Below are 24,456 nucleotides of genomic sequence, written 5' to 3'. Positions count from 1 at the left end.
CTGAGGTCAGTGAGGAAGAAGGAGGAGGAGGAGGTGCGCTGGAGGAGGGGAGTTACTGAGCAACTGTGCAAGAAAATGGGATGGGAAATTTAATTGTGTGTGACTGCAAAGCAGTGGACTAGGAATAAAAAAATCTTCCTTATATCTATATAGTCAGTGGCTCCAAGTTAGCTCCTACCTCTAAGGAAAATGATCTGAGAATGATTGCATTTTCCTTTGAAATGCTCACTTGCAGTCAAAAAGACAAAAAAAGCACATCAAGCATGTAAATGCCCCATGTCCATACCCAGTTCCCATATATTTTTCCCATATTTCCTGTACTGACATTGCTGTCTACCCTGTCCTGCAGTGGTGGAACACAGGGCCACTTTGTAGTTGATTTACTTGCTGGTTCCTTCAGGAGGAGAGTCAGTGGACTTACTGGTGGTCATCACAGTTTGGGATCTCTCCTCTTTAACATCTAGTTACTATTTCAAGAACACTGTGTGATGGCCCTCGGACAGCAGGCAGCTCGTCTAAGGTATCCTTGATTGCTAGGAGCTTCCCTGGAGCTTCTGTTTTCTCAACAGTTGTATAATGTGCATTTCCTGAAGAGCTGGGGTTTAGAAGGAGGAGGATCACAGAGACTGAATGTCTAACTTCGTTAAAATCAAACTTTAAACTCAGGTATTTGAGAGGTTAATAATATCGAAATTAGAATTCTTTTCCATCAAAAATCTTTTGCTGTGATCGGCTTTTATGTAACAGTACACATATGGCCAAATAAATTATTATCCACACTTTCTTGTTATTTACCTTTTCATTAATATATTGTCATGAATTTCAACACCTCCAGTACATGGCAAGTGTATGACTCTGTCCTAAATAAATATAGCAATTATGAAGTAAATATGAGTAGCAATCAGTCATTGAAAGCATCTCTCCATTACCTTCATCTTTATGATCCTGAAAAATTGCAGTGGGGAATCCTTATTTAATGTATAAAAGTAACACCTAATAGCTGGAAAATGTTTTAAGTTCTTTCAGTTGCAGGTTACAAGATAATCATCTTGTGGGAACATGCCTCAGCATTTCCATGTATTCACGGCTGACAAAATGTCTCCTTTAATTCTTTTGGCAGATGAGGAAAAGTGATCGAAACCTTTTGTTATACAACCTTCAAGATTAAGTGATCACATCTGTTGAGTGGTTTTTGAAGGATGTAGTATAGATTTGGGTAATTGGCTAGAAGCTCTTTTTTTCCATTAACTTGTAGGCAGAGTGCTGTCTCCCAAGTTTATTATCAGACTTAAGAGTTGCAAATGATGTTCTCAAAGTTCAAGCCACTTGATTATAGCGTACTTGTAACATTTTCAAATACTCCCAGTGCAGTTTCCTTGCTGTCTAAAATAATCAAGTAGATAATGGTTTTCACATTTCACAGTAATGGAAACCTGTCAGGAACATTTTGAAGCATTAATGACTGTGGGCATAATATGCCCTTTAACTGTTTTCATCTGAAGGAGAAACATGTAGCTTTTGCCCTGAGCAGTTGCATCTTTTGAATAAATGTTGCACACAATACCAGTTTATTTGCTGATGCACTGATGTGGTTTATACGAATGTCTATACATAATGGATTTATTTTGTTGCTTCTGCAGAAGCTGTCTTTGAATTTATTCACAACAAAAAAGGTTTCAGTTTTGCTCTTCAGATCTTATTATGCTAGAATTATTTTTATGATCTGCTGTGATGCAAGCTGTCTTGTATCTGACAATCTATTGCAAACAAATGAGAAACAACTTCTGCATCTACTACAGAAAGCCTTATGGCAGCTATTGCAGTCTGTACTGATCTCTGCAAGTAATTTTCTTACTCATTCCATGAAATGAAAAATCCTTTCTTTTTGTCTTGTCTTTTGGATGGGATGCTACTACTAAAGTAATTGTCACAGTCATGATTCATGGTGGGCTATGATTCAACCAACAATGAACAAGTATCAGCATATCTGGCTCCATATCAGACCATGTTTATTGTGTTTACTCTGTATTGTTTGTGTATTGAGCAAATAATCTTTAGATATTATGCCTTCCACAGGCAGTATTTATCTTTGCATGCCAAATAACTGCACATGCAATAAATACCTAGCTGTAGTTTTTTAAGTAGACTCTGTTTAAGTAGACTCCACATATATATTTCAAATATATCATTTGCACTCTAAATGCTCAAGACTGTAATGATTCTTAGGCTTCTTAGGCTTTAGGGGCACTGTGTTTGTGTAAATTACTGCTGTTTGAAGCTAGACAGAATTTTATTTCAAGAAAACTGATCTTTCATTTTCTCGTTCTTTAGTAAGGGTAGTTCAACTTCAGAGAGTCAGATGAGGAGGAGTGAGTCCAGAAAAATACTTGTTTCACTTTTCTGCCTCATTGTGACCTGAGATCACAGTCAGCATCCCATCCACTACTGAGGGAACTTGCCCCTCACTTTGAAACTCCCAGGGCCTTTGCCCTGAGAATAAAGAGAGTTCGGTTTTCTCAAGTCTGTTTTCTGTAATGTCCTCAGCACCTCTGAAGACACCAGGAAAGAAATTCATATGTCAAAGCTGAAGTCCACGTACAGTTCTCAGAGCACCTGTCTCGTAACACAAACTAGTTCTAACAAAGAACAAGCGTCCTGATTACATAGCTACTGTAAACTTCGCAGACATTTGCAGTCTTCTTTACTCTTTCCTCAGCTGTGTGCAAAGTGCAAAAATACCGTGTTTCAAAAAGAAATGTCTCAAGCATCCCTGACTTGCTCCATAGGTGCAATTTAAGGTGTTTGAACTTTTGGAGTTGGATTTTGTTAAAAAGCTTAGGTTTGTATAGGCTGAATTCTTCAGGGTTCTTTAGTGTTTCTCTATAAAATTCTATTCAATTCTTTTTGGATGTCCCATTCTTCATACAAGAAATAAAATAAAGAGCATCACCAATAAAAAACAGTGAGCAGTTAACCTAGAAGGGGATACACAGAGCTAACCAAGAGGAAAATGTATGCACACACATTTAATGGAGCATTGCCTGAACCAGGGCTTCTCCATGGGCAGCTCTGTCCTCTTGGGATCCAGACTGCTGGGCACTTTCAGAAGATATCATGAGACAGAAGAAGATGGTCTTGTCCTCCACAGCATTGTCATTCATCTTCTTTTCAGAAAAGGTGGAACCTGGATTCTACACCCTCCTCAAACGCATACGTGTATGTGTACATGTACATGTGTGTGTGCATGGGCAAGTGTGGCAGGGTGGCAGCTCCTAGTTTGTGGGAGAAGGTTCTGCTCACCTCCCTGCTCCTGGGGATGGTGGATAGTCTCCATTCCTTTTGCTGAAGTTTGAAGAGACATGGAGGGACTCGAAACAAAGATTTTATTTTTTTTTCAGTTGAATAAGAAGGAGCCTTATTGTGTGACCACTGCCTGCTGGAAAGTGAAAACCGTTCTTTCACACCTCTGTGGGGTAAAATAGGCCTGCAATCCAGCAGGCACCAGTTTGTTCCTGAAGGACAGTACATAATGTGAAGTTTCATAAGTGTCTTTTTTTAAGTATCAGTTGGTAACATCGTCTGTCAATGATGAACATTAAATGCTTATAAAACTATAAAGGGATAACTTCTAAATTGTTATTTGTGTGACTCTCTGGCAGGTACACCCACCCTGTCAGGAAACGAAACTTCTCTGGGCAGGGAGGAGATGGGGAAAAACCCCAAACCCCAGAGGCCGCAGGCTGAAAATGGAACTGACAGGTCTGACACACGCAGGAAGACAAAGTGTTGACCTTTTGGCCAACGGGGATTAAAACGACCCCGGGTCAGATGCGACAAGGGTCTAAGCGGGGTCCTGCCAGAGGATGTGTTGAGTCAGTCGGTCCTCCTCGGAGCAGCGGGTCTGCAGCCGGGGACTCTCCCCTTAGGAGAGCAGGACATCTCCCCTAGGTAGCTCCTTGAGGCTGAGAGCCCTCATCTTTTAGGTGAGCGATATGCGCATCTTGAGTCATCATTTTTAAATCTTAAGAATTCTTAAGTCGGCTGTGTGGTAGTAATTCCCCTTACATCATTGAGCCTGTGGTTCACAAATGTTACCAGAGTTCTAACTAACTTCTTACTGAAGAATAAATCTGACTTTTAACACCTGTTGAATTTGATTGTGTGAGCCTCCATAACAGACTCAGACACTGATGACAAACAAGATATTTTACATACTTTATTAGTAATGAAAATATTCCTCAAAGACATGACGCCACTTACAACTTGTGTAGCTGCATCAAGAAGGAAATAAAGCTTCTCTCTTTCCTCTTACTTGAATAGGTTGAATATCTGCACACTAAGTAGGAAGTTAAAATTACGTCACCAGAAGTAGTAACATCCTCTTAAATACTGCTTCATGTTCTCGTAGAGTAGAAGAAATGAAATAGAAGACTTAAGAATAGCCTTGAAAAGAACTTCAAGGAATAAAAGTATGTAGAATTTGTAAAAAAGCTAGACAAATAATACTTCAGAAACCCTGACCTTGAATTATAAAATACAGTAGTGCTACACTCAAAGCATGTATTAGAATAACTCATAAAAAAGTGTACTCTGCATCTTGCAGATGTCAGTTTTTCTGTTTTCATTGCTGCATTAAATTCAAGGCACAGTCTTTATGGTTTTGGTTTTTTATAAAGAAAATGATACAAAAATACACTACTAGTAAGGCAAATATTAAAAATAGGATTAAATCCAGTATACTCAAATATCCATTATCAGGTATCTTCTGGGCACAGACCAGAAATTAGTATAACATTGTCCACTGCAATTTCTCCAGTTTTGCCCTTCCCACGTTCTGATTCAAAAGTGACCTGTCATAAGAAAAGAGATGTATTAACAGTGAAAAGGTAGTTTATCCAACCATTTAGCAACTCTTAATTAGTTATAGTGCTATGTCTGAGGAATGTTTTATCACAGTACAGGACTTAATGACTTAAATCCTTGCCGTTTTTAGTGTTCTGTGAATTATTGAACTAGACTGATAATCCTCTGCACAGGTTTACAATACCAAATGGATTCCTTTAACAAGATTACTTATTTTCATTGACAAAATGCAAATTGAGTAGTGTACTACAATAGTGTAGTTTTACCACAGTGTGTAACATTGGTGCACTCCTTTTCTTGAAGACATTACAACTGTTCATTTTCCATCCTTAGGTTTTGGGTGTATATACTATATATATTTATTCTTTCTCTATATATAGTATAGTGTGTATACTATATATGGAGAGTATGTTAATTTTTATGAATAGGATGCCTGGGCTTTTATTTTATAGTCTGATTCTCATCTGTGTAAGGGTTTTCCTACATCATTCCAGTAGTGCAAAGAACCTTGAAAGAGCTTGCATTTCATTTATACTCCCAGTATTCAGTTATACAGTAGAAGCCTTTACACAGCACTGAAAATGTTCAGTCACATAAATGAAAACCAGGCCCTAGCATTTCAAGGAGAAACTTGCTGAATCCCTGATGGAGGCAGTTTTCTGTGCACAGTGTTCCCTGTTGGCTAGTATGTCCTGCTCCTAGGGTGAATGCCCATCCTTGATTATACATGATGTCTCCTTCTGCACTAATTACCTGGTTTAGTGTGGTTTGAGAGCATCCTCTTCTATGAAACAGGGATAGTTTTAATTTTTCCAGGAATATATGTATGCTTCTCTTGCATGAGATATTAAGCAGAGATTTTCATTGTTTGTGTTAATTTATGATCTGATGCAGTTTTTACAAAATGCCAGGATTACTGGCATCAATGTTCTAACCAACGGGGGTAATTCAGTTCTGAAATTACAACCAGTAATAACTTCTGCCTCCTAAAATTGGTGTTCCTGTTTCCTCTTTCAGATAAGCCTTTCAATTGCCAGTAAGCTGTGCCTATAAAACAGTTGGTGGAACACTTAAGGATTCGGAAATTAAGCTGTCGATTATGGTATTTGGCTTATAAATTGTGTTATACTTACACTGTTGGTTGTTTCAGCCCCCTGAAATATCTCTACTTTTCCAGTTCTCCACCTTTCATCTTTTCCTTTGTTCTGCTCCCAGACAGGAGCAGTTTTTTTGTTTGCCAGGAACACTCGAAGTTTCCCCACTCTCTCACCAGCAAGCCGATAACTGAAAATCAAGCAGTAGCTGCTCTTCGGTTTGAGGTCGGTAAGGAGAAGTTTTAGACGCCCCATATCCTTCTTGTGCCCCACAAAAGCTGGAACTGCCATGTAGTACCCATCACCTTGTAACAAAAAAAAAAAAAAAAAAAAGGAAAACGCATCTTTAACAGACTTGTGTTATTTATTAGCAAATTGAACACATATTTGCTAAGAAAATACGTGGAAGCTGTGTTACTGGAATAATTTAAAATCAGACTAGAGAAAAGCAGCAGGGAAGTGTACTTTTCAAGGAATGAGCTTCTCTGATCTGGAAGTCAGATCCGTTTACAGACGAGATGAGTTCATATTTCACTGGCAATTACAGTCATTCTTCCTTGTGCTACCTTTCAAAGGCAAAACCATCTCAGTTTTTCAAGTGCAACAGCCTGAAACGTGCTGCTGTGCCTCTGTGGTCAGACCATTTCCACTGTTCTCTGCAGTGATGACAAACTCATAAAGGAACTGATAACTTATTCCCCAAACCCTGGAGGACCAATGAAATTATGGAGACACACAAAGTGATAAAGGGCTAAAACATCTGGGCCCATAAATAAAGTCATAATCAGCAGATATAAGTTTGGGGAGATGGGGTAAGGTCAGGGTAAGGTCTTCCTGGAAGTGACAGCACAGAGAAGGGACTTGGGGAAAAGGAAATATATGGAGCAGGAGAGGAAGGATTAGTGAAGAAAGACCGGGATGGAAAGACCGTGAGGGAAGAGTTTCTTCAGCCACTCTTTTTTATAGACACCTGCACAGCAGTCACACATCGCACCCGTGGAGCTCTTTCTCAGGTTTTAGCAGGCCTGCCATTGGTACCAGGTCAGGTATCGGCTCTTCCTGAAGAGCCCCCTGCCCTCGGCTCATTCTGAGGAATGCCATCACTAGTTTGCCTTGCGGAGTTTGAGATTTCTGAGCAGTTATCACAGTGCTCTCTAAGCCGTGTGAGTGACTACACCGCCACATCCATCTAAATGGCAGATGTGTGATTAAATGCCCTACCACTCTTGGAGAGACACAATGCGTAACTAATAAGGTTTCCATTGCCTTGTACCTTGCAATTCCCAACAGTTATATTCTAACAATTTTTCTCATATTTTGATTTGTTTCTGTTGAAATACATTGCTGATAACCAGTTGCCACTGGATATTTCAAAGAAACAATTTCTACTCCCAGCATTCTCTGCCTCCTTTCTTCTTTTATAAAGATAAGCCACTGATAGCAAAGCTAATTCTTGATTCTGTTTTCCCCTCCATCCCCCCTTTTTTTGGAGGGGGTGAGCCATCAAATCAAAGCATAGCTAGAGGACAGATATTTAAATACCTCTATCTCGATCAGCAGGATTCCAGTCAAAGTCATCATCAGCATCTTGTTTCCAGTCGCAGACCCCTCGGCTGAAGCTGCAATCAACTGAAAAAAAAATTGGCAATGGAGACTCAGAGATAAGAGGAGCACTATATTGTAAGTACGGATAAAAATAATTTGCTCTTTATTCACCCAGTTATTAATATATAGGTAATTCTAAAATTATGTACTGAGTTCAGATAGTGCTGACCTAGATTAAATTGCAAAAAAGCAAAACATTAGAATTTATGTAGTAATTCTTTCCCTAACTCAGAGGAAAACCTGTTGTCTTTTTACTGCCAATCTCCCACGTGCACATGAGTGCACGTGGCCACATGCTGTGGCTTCGGTATACTGAGTGTCTGCTGATCACCAAGTATAGTTGGAGGTGTTAGTTTTGAACTCTAGCATCATAAATGGTTTGGGATCTGCCAACTTTGGAGCTTTCGTCTCTCCATTTGTAGCTGTAATCAGCTGAGATGCTCAAGCTCCAGTTCTATCTATTGAAAGAGAGAAGCTGGCTTCCCATGAGAGGAATATTTTAAGTCAGCGGTTGATACTCATACTATGTGGAGCTGGGAATAGTGCAAATCACTTGGCCTTTAGAGCACACTGAAAAAGGGTGTCACCCAGAGCACACCACAGCCATCGTGACTGGACAGATGAAAAGCGTTACATACACAAAGAAAGAAACACTGTGCAATGCAAGCATGACAGATCAGATTAAGAATAATACGTCAGCCATCTGAATTTCCTCAGAAAGAAGCATCCTTCTTGTTCTTTTCATGTATTTTATCATGAGACAAAGAAGTGCAGTACATGGCATTTAGAGAGGTTTACTGTATAAATCCATTGTTTCTGAGACTACTGCTTTCTGAACGGGAAAAACCCCAGTATCTTCCCCTTAATGTCAGCCAGCACATCTGTCTATTTTGTGTTGGTTTGTTTTCTTTAAGATTTGGAAGGATTTGTGGATTGGTTTTGTCCTAAAAATAATCTCAGCTACAGCTAATCCCAGCATTGCAGCCCCTGCCCACTTGGCTGGGAACTCCCCAGGAGGAGGATGCTGCTGCCCTGTAAATGCATCAGCTCAATACAATCTCTCAGTCCCCCCTTTTGGATTCTCTGTTTTTCCATGGCTCGCGTAAGCAGGTCCTTATAGTCAGCTTCATGATTCTGTCCATCACAGGAAAACTGTCTCCCACTAGGAGAGGGGTAGAGTGCCCTTTGATCTGCCTTTATCCTCTGCTTTGACCAGAGCTACAAATATATATATAGTTTCCAAGAGGCAGTGAAGCTTTCTGTTTGAAAGTGCATGAAGCAGTTTCCCAAGGCATGGCAGAAGCTTAAGTTGTGACAGGTCTTGGACCTTGTATACTCCCCTCAGTGATTTTGCAACAATTTTTTAATGTGAGAAAGAACAGGTAGTATCATCTTACTCTGATATCCACAAGACTTACTGATTAATTGGGAACTGTCATAAATTCATAGCCAGGCTATTTAAGATTCAGGATAAATGTTTATTCAGTCTTGCTCAGGGGAACCGCCTATTGACTTCGGACAGAGGACCAGGAGAAAAACCAAGAGAATATGTCTGAAGGACATTGCATATTGTTGCATGCTATGCAATGCTCTTCTAACATGGTTTCATTTTATAGACTATAGAAATGACTTTATTTTTTCATTACTATGAAATAAGTCATGTGAAAGTCAATTACAAGTCAAGTTTCAATGCAGGGGAACTTTCTATACATGGCTTATAAACAAAGTATGTTTTGAAAAGGACACAAAAACAGCTTCTCACATTGGAACTGGCAGAACGGTTTGGCCAGATACTGTCTCTAACGCACTCACCAAACCTTTGCTTTATGTTAAAGGCTTTTAAACTGGTTCTGGCTTGGCTAATATAGGTTGTCATGAAAACACACAATACACAGGAAAATAAATACTGTAGAATAAAAATAATGTACCTTCTTGCTCTGGTCTCGACACTGGAACTTTCCTCTGTGCCAGGAGAGGGCTGAAGGCAGCTGCTTCTTTCACCTTGGGAACTAGGGAAAGCAACTTGTCAAGTGCTCAGTCATCACGGGAACAGAAGATGGAACTTTATTCCTTATACCGGTTGCCATCATTTATTTGAATAACTCAGTGTATGTGTTTTCCACTCCACCACCAAACTCACATTCCTAACCCCAGTTAGATACTAACTCTGAATTTTAAGACTTTGTTTAATTGCTGTTTTCCACAGCATTGTGCCTTCTAAGCTGTGGGCAACGGAGCTACAAGATTCACAAGGTCATAAAATGGTGAACATGATCTTTCTTTGGCGTGGTGATCTGCTTTCCTCCTACAAAACTTCAACTAATAATCAATGTACCTGAACTCTACCAGACAATGAAGACAACAGCTCAACGGCTTGGCAGCACTTTGCCAAAAGCAGCCTCAAAAAATGGGTAATATCAGAGACTTCATAAAAACTATAAACATCGGGAGTTCAAAGGCCCACAGGTCTGTATTCAGGTAAGCTGTAACGGAAGCCCCAGGAAATTATTTTTCTGAAGCCGTACTCTCTGCTGGGGTACATGTTGTCCTGCAAAGCTGGTCAGCTCTGCTGTCTGTTGGGAAGGAAGGGTGCAGCGGCTGCCCGACCTCTTCCTCACCTTCCCCACAACAGCTGGCAAGCACAGCCTGATGTTTGATAACCAGTCCTGGTGGGAACCCCTGAACAAGTTCTTTTGTAAAAATTGGTTGACATGTCTTGTGCCAAACTGGAAGAATTGGTACAGCAGCACAGTCAATGAATGTTAGGTGCATTCCCTAAGATACTGGCCTAAAGGAGGTAGTTACTCAAGAAGCACTGTTTTTCAGCAGCAGCCTCTGAGACCAAGGCAAAACTTCTCCTGTCTGATGAGCTATAAAGATAGAGAAGCTTGCAAACTCTTATTTACTCTAAATAATACTCTAAAATACTCTAAGTATTTTTAAAGCTCTGTGAATAAGCTTCTTTTGTACTATTTGAAGTGATTAACAGAGAAATGCTGCACTCACTAAAAAAAAATTATAGTCTCAACTTCTTTGTGCAGAGCCTGTGTAAGTGACTAATCACACATGAGATAAGGGGAAGATCTGCTTTCACTGGCAGAGGATTCTATCCTTTGCAAATGTATGCAGATGATACCTATGATATATACATACACACCTATGAAAACAGAAGGAGCTGAAATGTGCCATTTTAGAGGAGAAGTGAGGGAGGATCCTTTGGATTACTGCTTACAGAAGGTGTTAGTGGAAAGCCTGACAGACTGAAGTTCACTTTTCAAGCACACCATGTGGGCAGCAATGCCAAGAAAAGCTCAGACTTCCTCAACAGTGCCAAATGATAGGAGCTATGGAAATCGAAATGACTTTTCCCTACTCAGCATTGTATCATACATGCTATTAGAAAGTTGCAAATGCCAAATATTTTACAAGTCATTACTTTCACATGCACACACATTTGTTCAGAGGAAAGTTTGTTCCCATGAGTTCCACTGACCTAGGGCTTTCCATCAAAATACTGCAACAAACTCACAGTTGTAAACACATACTCAGTTTTAAGAATATACTTACAGTCCACTGCAATCCAGAGCCTCCTAGCACCATAAAGACAGTGCCATCTCCTTAACCTTTCTTCTCCTTCAAAACTGTCAAAAATTGCTCTGTGTGTACACAGAGAAAACACACACTGATGAAGAGGCCCTGGAGGCACTTCCAGAGCTGCTGAATTGAGCCAAGAAAGGAGACTCGTGCAATCTTACAAGCTTTCTGATGAATTGCCAGGAGCGTGTCCTCTCTTGTTGCCCTTGCAGCCTTCCCCTCACCCAGACCATTGCTTAAATCACCTGGATAATATTCTTACTTAAGGCAAGGATTAATATATCTTTCTCCAAATTAATACATGTCTACAGATACACATTTAGGAATAGCCACATAGAGATTAGGTGTCAAGTTTACTGTCATGCCATAAAATTTGCCTCATACTTAGTGAAAGAGGCTCAGGCTGTGAAAACCCTTGCCAAAATGAAGGAACCTATTAAAATGTGATCAGTTCTGGAAAGAGTGGAGTGATTTAACAGAAGACAACAGCTGTCAGAATGATTTATTTATTGAGTTATTGAATTACACTTGAATTCACTTGAGGGATATACATGCAGGTGTAGCTGTGTGCTGCAGATTCTTCAAGTGAAGAACTGTCATGCACATAAAAAAAGCCAAATTTTGTATCCAAATCTATTTTTGTTTTCAGTGTCAGGCATTACACTCCAGTTCTCCATTTACTGGAAGGTATCAGCTGCATATTATGAGAAACTGTAAGCTTCAGCTTACAGAAAGCTTTCCAAGAAACCTTACTACTCAGAATGTGCCTACATTTTACATCAGACCATCATTGGACATAGACAGGGTCCAAAGTTTACCGCCTCCTAAGTACTAAGCAGGAGTCAGGATGGCTCTTCTCAGCTCTTCTGCTGTCAAGTGGTGCTTGCAGAAAGGCAGGCCTTGTCTCATGTTCCCTAAGAACATACTGTCACCAACAAAAGCTCACATACGTCCCACTTCAGGCACAGCAGAGTCTATCCTTCTTTCTGCACTGCTAGTGCCCACCCATCTACTTATCTGCAGCGCTAGGTACTATATAATCTCTACATATAAAACCCTTTGTACCATGGTGCCATACATTCTTAACTGTTGATGTCATCGTGATACTCTTAGGAGGTAAGATGGGTTGATCTTATCAGCAGGAATTAGTGGCAGAGAGAACTAATGCCCAGGTCTTTAGTACCTGTGTAACTAACTACCCCCAATATCCATAGGAGTTGTGTCTATGAATGTCTATGATGAGCTGAGTGTCAATAAACTGGTGATGTTCTGATCCTGAGAACAGCCACTGTGTTGGTGACACAGGTTCTTGCATCTGCAAGAAATTCAGTGTTGCTGTCTGCGACACGTATCTGAGTAATGCCCCTGTTCTGAGGAGGGGGAATCTCTGAGCTATGGTAGATGCAGTTTGTCAATTGTATTATATATCAGGAACTGCAGCAAGGAAAGAAACTGTGCAAAATAGAACAGCCCCAGCCAGCTCTGTCTGGCTGAAAGTACGTCCCTAAAAAGTAACAGGACTCACATAAAACAACTCTGAAACTACTGAGGATGTCTGCAATCACGGAAACACTTCTTAGCAATAACCTCAGAAAATGAGAAAGTAGCGCTGAAAAGAAGCATTCAGACATTGTTCTAGTATAAACGTGGCTAAACAGAGTGCCATGAAGGGGATTTAGAAACACATGTATACACAAAACCAGAATTCCACTTTAAAACCACCAGGCTTACAGGGAGTGCTGCGCGTAATGAAATAGGTGAGGTTTGAGAGCCACCTCCTAGCCATCCTCCTGCCCAGGGACCTTTAGACAAGAAAGTAAAGAAAGATAACAGACTGCCACTAAAAGATACAGCAAAAGAGCTAGTTAGGTTCAAGCATATTCTTTTGTACAGCGCACAGCAGTGTCCTCCTTAGAAGTGCAGGCAGACACCAGTTCACTCTGCCCGTCAAACAGGTTTGTTGGCACAGGTCTGCCAGTTGCACCAGCTCTGACTGCATGACTTCTTGCTGGGAGCTGGCTTGCACCTGGCTTGCTTGGAGCACAACTGGAATGAGCTCAGGTCTGCCTGAAAAGTACCACGAAGGCAGACCCTCAAGCCATCTGTATGTCAAATAAGGGCCAAAGAGATCATGAAAGCAATAGGAAGCTTGAGGAGCACATCTGGAAAAGCACTGCTTGGACTGAGCTGCAATATTAAAAGGTTCAAAGTAAAAAATAAATTAAAAAATAGAAGCCAAAACCCCAAACCCAACAAGCAGAGCTCAGCAGAATAGGTCTGTGGAGCACTGTTATATGGCCACCCTTCAGAAACAGTACAAAAGCACCGGTAAGTGACTCTGTGGTGCTAAAGAAGCTTACTGAAAACACTGATAGATCTTCCTTTATGTGCACTTGGTTTCACCTCTCTGCTTTGCCAACTACTGTATATATTTTGTCAACTGCTGTATATAAAATTACTTATAGTGCATTTGGAAATGACATTTTTGTCTGAAAAAGTATGGCTTGGTTTATAGCTTGGGAGTAATTTTCTATTTGTCTGCAGTAATGCATGTGCTATCCTTAAAGCTTTAATTCCTTTTTTTTCCCTGTTAGTGGGATTGTATTCCTTATAAGTCATCTGTGGCATCACATTGAGCTCTTGCTGAGGCAGCTATACTGGCAGAACAGGTATGTAGTAGAATGTAAGCACCCATGTGTTTAAGTGTGCTAGTTGTGGGCAATGTGGTATATTTTTATTTCTTGTTATAGCTGTTTGATTTTTCTCTTCCCTGGAAAATGCCTATGTCTGGTTTTGCCTAGGTAGTCTACTTAGTCTAAATGTAAAAATAGCATGCAAAATTTGGGAAAAGTAACTCACTGTTAGTAATTCTAACATGTAGAATTCTAAAGTGTCTGAAACTGCAGCATGTGGAAACTCTCACAAAAATGGTACTCGCTGCCTTTCTAAAACTGTTCTCTGATGTTCAAAGCCTATTAAAAAACCCAGAAAACCACAGTGGGTACTGTAAAAAATTCAAGCAGAATATAAGAGGTAGTAAAATGAAGACTAGCTTACCATATATACACTATATCACTATGTAGGACTCAAAGGCATATGCCATATCTCTGCTACCACATCCTCCTCTGAAAGAATGACCTTTGCCAGATGTCTGATGTCTTTTAAGCCCTTTTGTCTATAGCTGTGGACTGAGCATTATTTGCTCACACAGTGGTGTAATTATCAGAAAAGAATAAGATTATGAGCAAACATCCTGATTAGCTGAGAGAGTGCTCTTGTTCAAAATTAAGAGCCTAAAACCCATAAGGGAAACAGTCCACTTCTAGTGTTGCCAAATTAACCAGAAAACCAAAACCTCTTTATCATTCCAGCTGGCTGCATGATACTACAGGAGTGTTTTAAGCATGATATAAGTTTCATAAACTGATAAAGTACAGAACATGGAATTTAGTTACAGTTGGCAATACCAGTCTGGATTATGAATGGTATATGAAAAACACTGAAATGTTAGAAGATGACAGAATTAGGGTTGTGCACTATAAATTCACCTCTAGTTTGAGTGTAGCAGCTGTACAGTCATTGCTTATATAACCAAGCACTTTGTCCACCTTTTTCTGTCTTCTTCCATGTACAAAAAGGACATTTCTCGCACAGTAAGGAGCTTTCCAATACTTTGGTTTACTCTCATTTCCGATACATCTGCAGTTTCTGCAATCAATAGGACAGAGTCCTATTTATTGAACTGCGCCTTTCACAGCAGGACAGGTCCTTCCTTCACACTGAACAAGGTAAGGATCCCATGGAAAATAGGCATTTAAAGTCATTACATTACATTATCATAAGAAAAATATCTACGTTTTCACTGATGGCCTTAATTTTGACATTTCTTAAATGTTGGGGGCTTCACTTTGCTATCTTTAACTTTTGTTTTTAAAAAAACCTGAGTAGTAGTTTTCATGAAGGTCCTGTATTTTGATAGTTGGCCTATTTTAATAATTTCAATCTCCGTATAATAATTATTTTTTCCTGACAGTATTTTTCTGTGGCTCCCTATATATTTATTATGTAGTAAAACTACTATGATAAAACAATACATAAATTTTAAAATAATAATTAGAATCTCTGAAAAGTGTGACCTATCCATTTTTCCTAATTAACTACTCTTTCTGGAAGACAAACAATACCAATATTAATAATACAAAAAGCAGATGCTATGTGAATACTTGAGGGGATTATATGGATGAACTTAATGTGGTAGTAAAGGAATCACTGCTAATTAGACATCAGCAGAGGAGGAAAAAAACTGATGTGTAAATTTACGAGCTGTAAATTTGAGCTAATCATGTACTCCAAAGGATCATTCAGTATCATTAAAAATGAAAGTGTTTTTAAGCCAAATGTTCAAGCAATTAAGTGCCTAAATCATGACTGAATTTTTATAATTACAAGGATCAAGTATAGCATAATGAAATGTAAAAGGAAAGGAAACACTGTTAACATAGGCAACCCATACTGAAAGAAAAATGCAAATGGCACAATGCCTTAAGTCCTATACACAGTTGGTATCAAACAAGAAAGCCGTAAATCATACAGAGTTCACATACTTAAGGAAACTACATCTTGGGCATACTAGTATCCCTGTATCAAAAAGCACACCAACCTTCTGCCAGTAACCCCTGGCAAAATAAAATCTCTCTAGCATGTTCAGCATATAAATGCCTTATATTAATAATGGAAAATTCCAGCCAAATGTGACTGGAACAATGGCAGCATAGGCAAAAATACAGATAAAACACAGTGCTTTAATGTTTTCAAGCAATAATATTCAGTGCTGTCACTGCTGTCAGCTGTAGTGGCAATTTTGTAGAGACAAGTAGTTTCTGCCTAGCCCAGGTATACGGTGTTCAAATGTACTGGTTTGGTTGAGAAATTCCTTGAAAAAGAATCTCACCAAACATCATGACAAAAATCTCTTGTATATTGTTTGGCTTGTCCTATGGACAGAGGATTTTCCCCATGTGCCCTCACTCAAACTGAAATCTGGGAAATGGTTGCATTCCAAATATTGTAGCACCAAGTACTCAAAATGAAGGTTACGTGATCCACCCTTTGCAGTCGCGTCACGTCACGTAGCCCAGTACAGTATGTCCTCATCTGCCTTGTCACGGAGAGCCCAAACCCAGACACAGCACCTCAGATGTGGTCTCTGAAGTGCCAAATAGAGGGGAAGAACCGCTTCCCTTTTTCTGCAAAGCCTCTCCCTAAGCAGTCACCCCATGTCTGTAATGTTACACAAGGCTTTTCTCTCCCTTTGCGTTTGCTTTTGTTGAACTTCACAACGTTCCTGTCAGCCCATTTCCACAGCCTGGCCAGGTCCCTCCTAATAGCAGTGCTGCCCTTCAGCGTATGGGTCGCTCTCCCCAGTTTGGTATTGTCAGCAAAACTGAAATACGCCATAGGCACTCACTGTTAATATTTGCAGGAAGGGGGGAGGTTGGTGAACAAAGCCCTGACTTCACTCTGTTTATCAGCTCACTAGCATAGTTTGAGGAAGCCATATTAGTCTATATCCTTAGCCTGAACTGAAAGAGGCCAATTACTGCTGAAAACCAGAAAAAGGCAGTTTTAGGAGAACTGTGCCTTTGGCAAAGAGATATTCGCAAATGTATTTAGATGAATAATCACATTTTTTCTTGGCTTTCTTACAGTAGCAATATTATAGTCCATTTTTTCCAGAGGACTTTAAAATGATCTTTCCTTTAAAAAAATTATGTATCTTTTCAAATCAAAGAGCAACAATTTGAATGCTAACTTAAACTTCATTTGTGTTCATTTTTATCGTTATGAAATATGGTGCATAATTTTAATTCCTGTGGGATAGTATTTATTATTTTTCTATACTTCTGAAAAGAGAGAGTATCATGAATAAACTATTAACAGGGTGTATTTTTCATATTACATGTTTTTGCCGCTACCTTCAAGAATGTTTAACTGAGCCAGATGTACAAAAAACCAATTAAAATGCAGCTGAAAACTTTAAAGAACACAGCAAGAAATTGCATAGCATACAAGATAGTAGTTGGAAGGAAACACCTGAAAGCAGACTGAGGAACCCTCTGTCAATCTTCCTGATAAATGACTAATGTCAGAAATTAAGCAAGACTCTTGCTCAAATACCATCAAATGCTTTAAATTTGAGAGTGTCTATTCAGGTAAACTCTCATATTTAAACAAAAGGGTTAAAAAAACCCCTCTGTGATTCAAGTAGTTATTTTTCAGTTGGGAATGGCATGCACAACAGTGGTACCTATTATACGGTCTATATCATTTGAAACACTAAGACACCAAAGTCTATGTTTTTCCTCTGAACAATGCACACTACTTAGGGTGATGAGTGTGCCTATCATGAATCAAAGCTAATTATTGTCTTACTCATAATGAAGCAGCACACTATCTTGTTTTACTGGGGCTTCTGTGAAGAAAATGGGGAGAAGCCGGGTGCTATGTCTAAGCTGTTCTGAAGGCACAGCCTGTGGTGCACTCCTCCTCTGCTCACATTGACTGCAGACAGATTCCCCTAAAAGGGAGATTCGATACCTTTAGTCTCACCAGGAGGTATGTTAGGTTGCTTTTCATTTTCTACAAGTAAATTCTGATAAAATGGCTGTCATGTTTCTTGATGGTTTTGTTAGTGTTTACATGGAAACCAGATTTTTTTAAAAAATTAAGAAACTTACAAAAGACATCTCCTCTAAGGCTTCGCTCATGGGCAATTTGATTCTCAAAATCTTCCTTCTCTTCATCTGACTCTTCTGCCTCCTCTTCTGCAGTAGCTTCAGGTTCTTTCTCTTCCTCATTGTAGCTCCCACCGAGATCAATACCGCCTTCATAGTCCAATAACTGCGAGTGGGTCTTAGAAGATGGTGTCACGGCTGCTTCTGGGATTGCATTCTTGATTGTTTCATGCTTCTTCACACTGTTTTTATGTGCAAGAAGTTTCTTAATTCTGTCCTTAGCTGTTCCAGGGATTCTTACAATTTCCTTCACTGACTTTTCGGGGATAACTAGAACCAAGAAGAAAATATTAAATATTCATCTAAGGAATCATTCAGCAATGATAACATTTATAAATGGCACTGTGGTGTCCTTTACAATGTCCAGAGACCCATGTAGCCAAATTCTCTACTATGAGGTGTAAGTTCAGCTCTGCACAGAACTGAATACACATGCACATGTTTAGCTCTCTTGTGCAGACAACCTTCTGTTTGAGTTACAGTGAGAAGACCAAAGCAATCCTCTGTCATAAGCTCATTTGGACTCCCGTGTAACACAGGCCATAGAGCCCCTTACATAAATTATTTTTACACTGGAGCTTGGGTAAAGAAAAAGTTATCATTCTTCAATCTGTGCACTACTAAAAATTGTCCATGGAGGTGTGATTCCCTGCATAACAAATGTCAGCCTACTAGCAATGAGCATTTTTCTTAGCTATCTTTTGTGAACTTCTCAGGCCTAACTTTCCTTGCACACCAGGCTGAAAGCCACTGAAATGGAGCACATTTTGAGAGGAGATACATCAACCTGCTCGATCACATTTCATTTACCTCTAAGGTATATTTAGTTCTAAGGGGTGAACCCCCAAAATTCAGAGAGGCATCCAAAAACGCCAAATTATTATCTTCTTGCAATTCCAAGGCGGACTAGAAAATAAATGTAAATTTTCATGAGATTTTCACTGGTTTATGATTCCTCTTGGCTACAAAATACTAAAAGGATAACCAGCCTTGTCGTGTCTTGCAACTTTGGATTCTGCTCAGAAACACAAAGGCTGCCAGAAATGAAAAACTTAAGAGTGGGGTAAAAGTCAATCGAGACTGTTCAAACCTGTAAAACAAAAGAAAAAAATCTGAATTGGGGGTTTTCCCTATTATGAAGTATTATGAAATCAAATATCCTTTATACCTAGGCAAAAAATTCAAAACATTCACTGGTAAGAGGACATTTTTGCATTTACATGGCAGCCCTGATTTTCAAATCATGCTTTCCTTGTCATTGTATTGAGTTTCAAGACACAAGCCTTTTATTTCTTTTAAAATCCAATTTTTCTCTCTCTACAGTCATCACACTATGTTTGGATTCTTGAATGAGGGACATATTTCATAGGAACCCATTTGAAGATGCATTTCTAGAGATGTGGGGAGGCAGGACTGAGTTTCCACCAGTGGTGGGACCCAGTAGCAGCACAAAGGGCTCCTTTGAGACAGTATGTTGGCCAGCTGTTCTCCATGTTCTCTTAAGATAGGAAAAGTCTCAGTTTACGTGAAATGAGGGGAGATTTTTGTTATGTATCATGAAAAACTTGCTTATTATCCTTGCTATAGGATAGTAAAACACAGGAGCAAGCCACTTAGATTATCTGAACTGTATCACTGGAATTTTTGAAAAATTGTTAGGCTACCATCTGTCATTAATATGCTGGATATGATCTGCCTCAGAGCAAAAGAACAGACTAACTGATCTTTTTCAGTCCCTTCCAGATGTACTCTTCTGTCATCTGACAAAGACTGATGGCTCTTTGTGCTGATGGCCAAATCATAACTGAGGGTTAAAGCCAGGACTACTTCGGATCAGTTTGTTCAAGGTATGTGTAAAGTACAAAGCAAATTCAAAGGAGAAATTATGGCAATACTGCAGGTGGTGCTTTTTATCAGCAACATCAGTTGCTGCTCGACATCAGTCGAGGAACACCACTGTGCCAAAACTAGGTCTGCAAGGGTTTGTGTGACAAATATGCAAGTTTTAGAGAAGACATAAATCTGAGGAGTTCTAGTTTATGAGATGATCCCATCCCACCATAAAGACTCCACCAGAGTTAACCAAGTCCCTACCTGTCATAGTACCAGAGCTCCTAAGGGAAAGAGTGTCCTTGGGGTTTAAAGTCCATGGCAATGGACTCTGAGGCTTGAGACAGTGAGGCTTTTGAATTAGCTCAGGATTTCATGACTGCTATGACATGAACAGTCAGTATGCAATTATATACTCAGCCCTCTAGTGTTGGCCACAGCCTGAATCTGTGTGGGTGAGGAAGAAGAACTGGTAAGTAGGATAGAAAAACCATGTCATAAGCTACTGACAGCCTTTTGCAGTCTGAGTCCTTTTTGTGAAGTACCTAGGAAATAATGAGAACTGGGCAGTTCCAGTGTGCTGTAGAAAAGCTCTTCCGTAGATGGAGACTATTTCCACCAATGGGTCAGAATAGCCTTATATACTGCTTCCTACCTTTGATTCTCAATCAGTATTGATGCTGCAGTGCCTACAGTCTTTTTGGATTGCAAATGGTGGGGGGAAGTCAGCTATTTTTATTTCCCTCTGCTTTTGCTGTCTAGTGATTTCATTATCAGGACAAGAATATGTTCCCATTTTGCTCCTCACTTTGTAATAATAACTTTATAGTAATATTTTGGGACAGATGGGCTAGACTTGTAACCTTGGGTAGTACTTTTTTTCTGTGTGTTTCTTTTCATAGAAACATAGCAAAAGAAAAAACACCAGTTAATAAAATAGAACTGTAGTCTAGTAGGAAGAGGGGAAAGTTCCCTGAATTTATATTCACTCCTGGAAAATACAATCCTATCACTGTGAATTTGTCACATTTAATTTGTGGCAAATGCGACTACATGTTATTTAGTATCCCAGGAACAGAAACAGACTCTCTTGGCGTGCTCACTGGAGCATTCAGGTTTTTTGAGGCTGCAGTTGGAGGTATAAAGTAAAGGGATGCCAATAAAAAAAAAAAAATAATAATTGAGGATTATGTCTTTCTTCTCCTTTGGATAAAACTTGTAGCCCTGCTTGTCAGATACTTCCAAGTAAACTCTTTACTAATACTCCACTAAGTGAGCCTTTCCTTTGGAGGATGATGTCATTAAGGATGTAAGGTTCTCTGGGTCTAAATTCAGAATGCAGCAATAAAAATTAACAGGAAAGCTCCATTCCAAACAAGTATCCTCTTGACAATCAGTAACAAGAAACTACAGGCTGTTATTGAAGAGGCTATGGAGATTTTCAAGCCAGGACTGACTGCTCAGCAAACCTGAACATCTGCTTTTAGTTTCTGCTTTGAAGTCTTTCTAGTGAAATGAAAAATTCTTACAGCTTAACGTCATAACTTCTGTGGTGTCAGAAAATCAATTTCCTTGTATGTGCAAAATTAAGCAGTGCAGAAAATCAACAGACAGGAGTGACAAAAATTGGGGGATGAAAGTGTATAAATCCCCACACGCTTGCAGACCCCAGTTTGCTGCTGCAGTTATGAAAATCTGCATGCTCACAGGGACAAAGAGGGACTAGACACCAAGCATATTTTAGGATATATCACTAGTACCTTTCTAATCTGCATGCAGCTTTAGAGTAGCCGGAGGTGTGGATTCAAGGCTTTTTATGTCTACCCATAAATTGCAGGAGGAATAATGCAGTGTAAGGATAGACCACCTTAAACTGAGTCTGTTCTGTTGAATCCACTGCCTGTGGACTTGCCTGAATGAACAGCTCACCTTCTCTGACAATCTGGGGTGCTACAGCTGAGGCAGTGATTTTTCAGGACCCTTCACTCCAAGACACGTATATAAATGCACAGGTGTTGCTCACAAACATTTGTGCACTTATCCATCCACATGACTGCATAGAGAATTTTGGAAAGTGAAAAGAAACATAGTGCATTTCATCCCAGCTCTTCTTTACGTACCTTCCATCAGGAAGCATGCAGATTAATGCCTCCTGCTCTGGTACAGTTTGTGTTTATTGCCCTAGTATGAAAATATCTCAGCTTTCAAAGGTATTTTATTTCTTTGAATTAGAGAGGATTAAAGCAAGAGGTGGAAAAACAAAGGCGAATGCTGGCTGAGAGCTAAAAGTAAATCTTTTCTGTCATCGGTTGCTGTACAAGATTATAAGACCACAGAAATGGCTTGGTGTAGGATGTCTAATGACTAAGTTGTGAAAGTTGAGTTGGAAAAAATATAGAAAGCAGATGCCACTCCCCTGTCTCTGCTGCATTGTGTAAAGGGAAATACTTAGGGGATGATAGAGGAGAGGGGCAGACAGTGATCCGTTTGCCTCCCTCCCACACACCTGCGACCGCAGCCGGCGCTGGCTGGGGCTCTGGACATAAGGGGGCTGCGATAGAAGACAGCTCGCTCTGCACGCCAGCAGGCACCGCACTGCTTCCACCTTCACACCTAGCAATATATTTAAAAACCTGGTGAGAGACAAGCCTAGGAGTTCGGCTTACAGATCATTTTGTAGCTCCCTTTGTAGCTTCTGTGTACAAAAGCTGGAGAGGGGATGAGGGATACAGATGACTATTTACCACATTTAGGGGGAGTCTGTAGACGTGAGTAAAGACTGGATCAGCAGGACATAGTTTCAGAAATAATTCTAAAAGTTCTCAACCTCTTTCATATAGTCTTAAGAGAGTCTGAAAACTTTCATAGATAGGTTAAAACACAGATTCTAGACTATTATTCTCTTTTAAGCACCATGGAATATCATCTACCAACATATATTCCTCACTTGTTTCATTTCTAAAATTCTTACGAACTTATTTAGGGAAAGATGCTTTGAGAAATCAGGGCAAGTTCATCACGCTAGACTGTGCTTAATACGTGACTACACCAGCCAGCAATGCTTCCAGTAGGAAAAGTAGGATGACAAAAGCCTAAGTGTTATTCATTAAAGGATGACAGCAGTATTTGGCTCCATACTGATATGAATTGTAAGAATCTTACTGGTGATATGACCCAGAATCACTTTTTAAGCTTTGAAATTTTATCATGTCAAACCCGACTTTTCTCAGGACTGGCAAGTTAACAAGAAAGCAAATCATATATGGGATTTAGGGGTTACCCTATGAGCAAAAAAGGAACATGAGTAATACAAGAGGCACAGAGAGAGTTGGCATGACTTTGTATTGCCATTTAGATATCCAGTAAAGCATAATTAAGAATAGTAACCTCTGCCCCCAGCTGGGCAATAACAAGAGTGTCATTGTTGAGCTCCCTAGAGTGATGTCTGAAGCTCGTAGGCTTTAAGTTAGTACTGCTTTTTCCTGTTATTTTGTAGTTTCCTACCAAAAGAGTGAATCAAAAATAGGTTCATTTTCCCCCCAGGAATCTTAATTGCTTATGGAACCTCATGAGACTCTATTCTTAAATAAAAGCTGAAATACACATAGAAGCATGTGGTGAGGGAAATGTGGTTTTTCAATGCACAATAGGAAATCAGGAAACACATGAACCTGAGAACAACAGATTGCAGCAAGATAGAGGCCAGATGTGGAAATGGCTAGGACCCTTTTAGGGAGCATTTGAAATGTTACATCTCTATAGATTCTCAAAAGAAATGTGTGCTAGAGACATTTCAGAAACAGCCTCCAACATTTCATGCATATAGGAGTGTTGAATGGCAAAAGGGTGCCTGAGCAATCACAGGTCATATCCATAAAAGCAGCACTGTTTGCAGCCTGATGTTTCAACAGCTTTCTCCTAAGTTAGTACTTTGACATACAAATTAAATGAAAGAATTTCCCTCACCTTCTGTGCAAAGGTGAATTTTACATTACCTTGCTTATTAGGTTATTTGGTAGCATGAGGAGATGAAGCCATGGAAGCTTTATCATGAACAATGTGCTTAGTTACTCTCATTTCATGCTCTGAAAATTAAGCTATAAATTAAAATGTTTTTCATTTGTTATAAAAAGCTAATACTGTTGCCATGGTAGCCAGTTTGTTATATACTAGAAACAATTCCTATAGAGAATTAATGCTTCCCTGTGAAAACGGGATTCCCACCCTGTGGGAATAATTATGTGGAGTACTGAGGACATATTTTAGAAGCCTTTTGTTTAGCTGCAGCACAACCCCAGGCCCATCTCTCTGGGGAGCCACTATGGGCTGCAGGAGTTGCAGCCGCTGCCACCAAAAGAAATGTGAAGCCAGATCCTCCAGCCCCCAAATTCCTAGGATGGTGTTCTCATCCTGTTAAACCCAATAGCAACACTTTACAGAAGCCAAAGTTTTTCCACAATTGCTGTATGACATGGAGAACACTTAGTGTTTCAACGTAGGCTGGTACATCTAACTGGTGTTTGTGTCGCTGTTTGAAAAAACATTTTCCCTGATAGCAAAATGTATGTCCTGCCTCAGTTGCACTGATCAGACTTTTTTGAGGATTGCAGTAAAAATCAGCTATTGAAACATTCCAGGTTAAAAGAACCTCCTCCTCTTCTCTTTAAAAAAAAGCG

General features: G+C 39.7%; 1 protein-coding gene across 1 annotated transcript in view; it reads right to left on the bottom strand.

Annotated features, from left to right (window-relative positions):
- Positions 1-4,243: 4,243 nt before the first annotated feature.
- Positions 4,244-24,456, bottom strand: part of EGFL6 (EGF like domain multiple 6) — a 41,908-nt gene continuing 21,695 nt past the window's right edge. Inside the window, exons 8-12 of the mRNA XM_049834154.1 lie at positions 17,894-18,220; positions 9,491-9,571; positions 7,500-7,586; positions 5,997-6,262; positions 4,244-4,850 (exon numbers count right to left, since the gene is read on the bottom strand). Of these exons, the coding sequence (XP_049690111.1) occupies positions 4,755-4,850; positions 5,997-6,262; positions 7,500-7,586; positions 9,491-9,571; positions 17,894-18,220 (857 nt within the window). The 3' untranslated portion in view covers positions 4,244-4,754. The remainder of the gene's footprint in view (positions 4,851-5,996; positions 6,263-7,499; positions 7,587-9,490; positions 9,572-17,893; positions 18,221-24,456) is intronic.

This window comes from Accipiter gentilis, chromosome 31 (genome assembly GCF_929443795.1).
Source record: "Accipiter gentilis chromosome 31, bAccGen1.1, whole genome shotgun sequence".
Taxonomy (NCBI): domain Eukaryota; kingdom Metazoa; phylum Chordata; class Aves; order Accipitriformes; family Accipitridae; genus Astur; species Astur gentilis.
The sequence above is the reverse complement of the archived record's forward strand: the minus strand, read 5'-3'. Positions and strand labels throughout refer to the sequence as shown.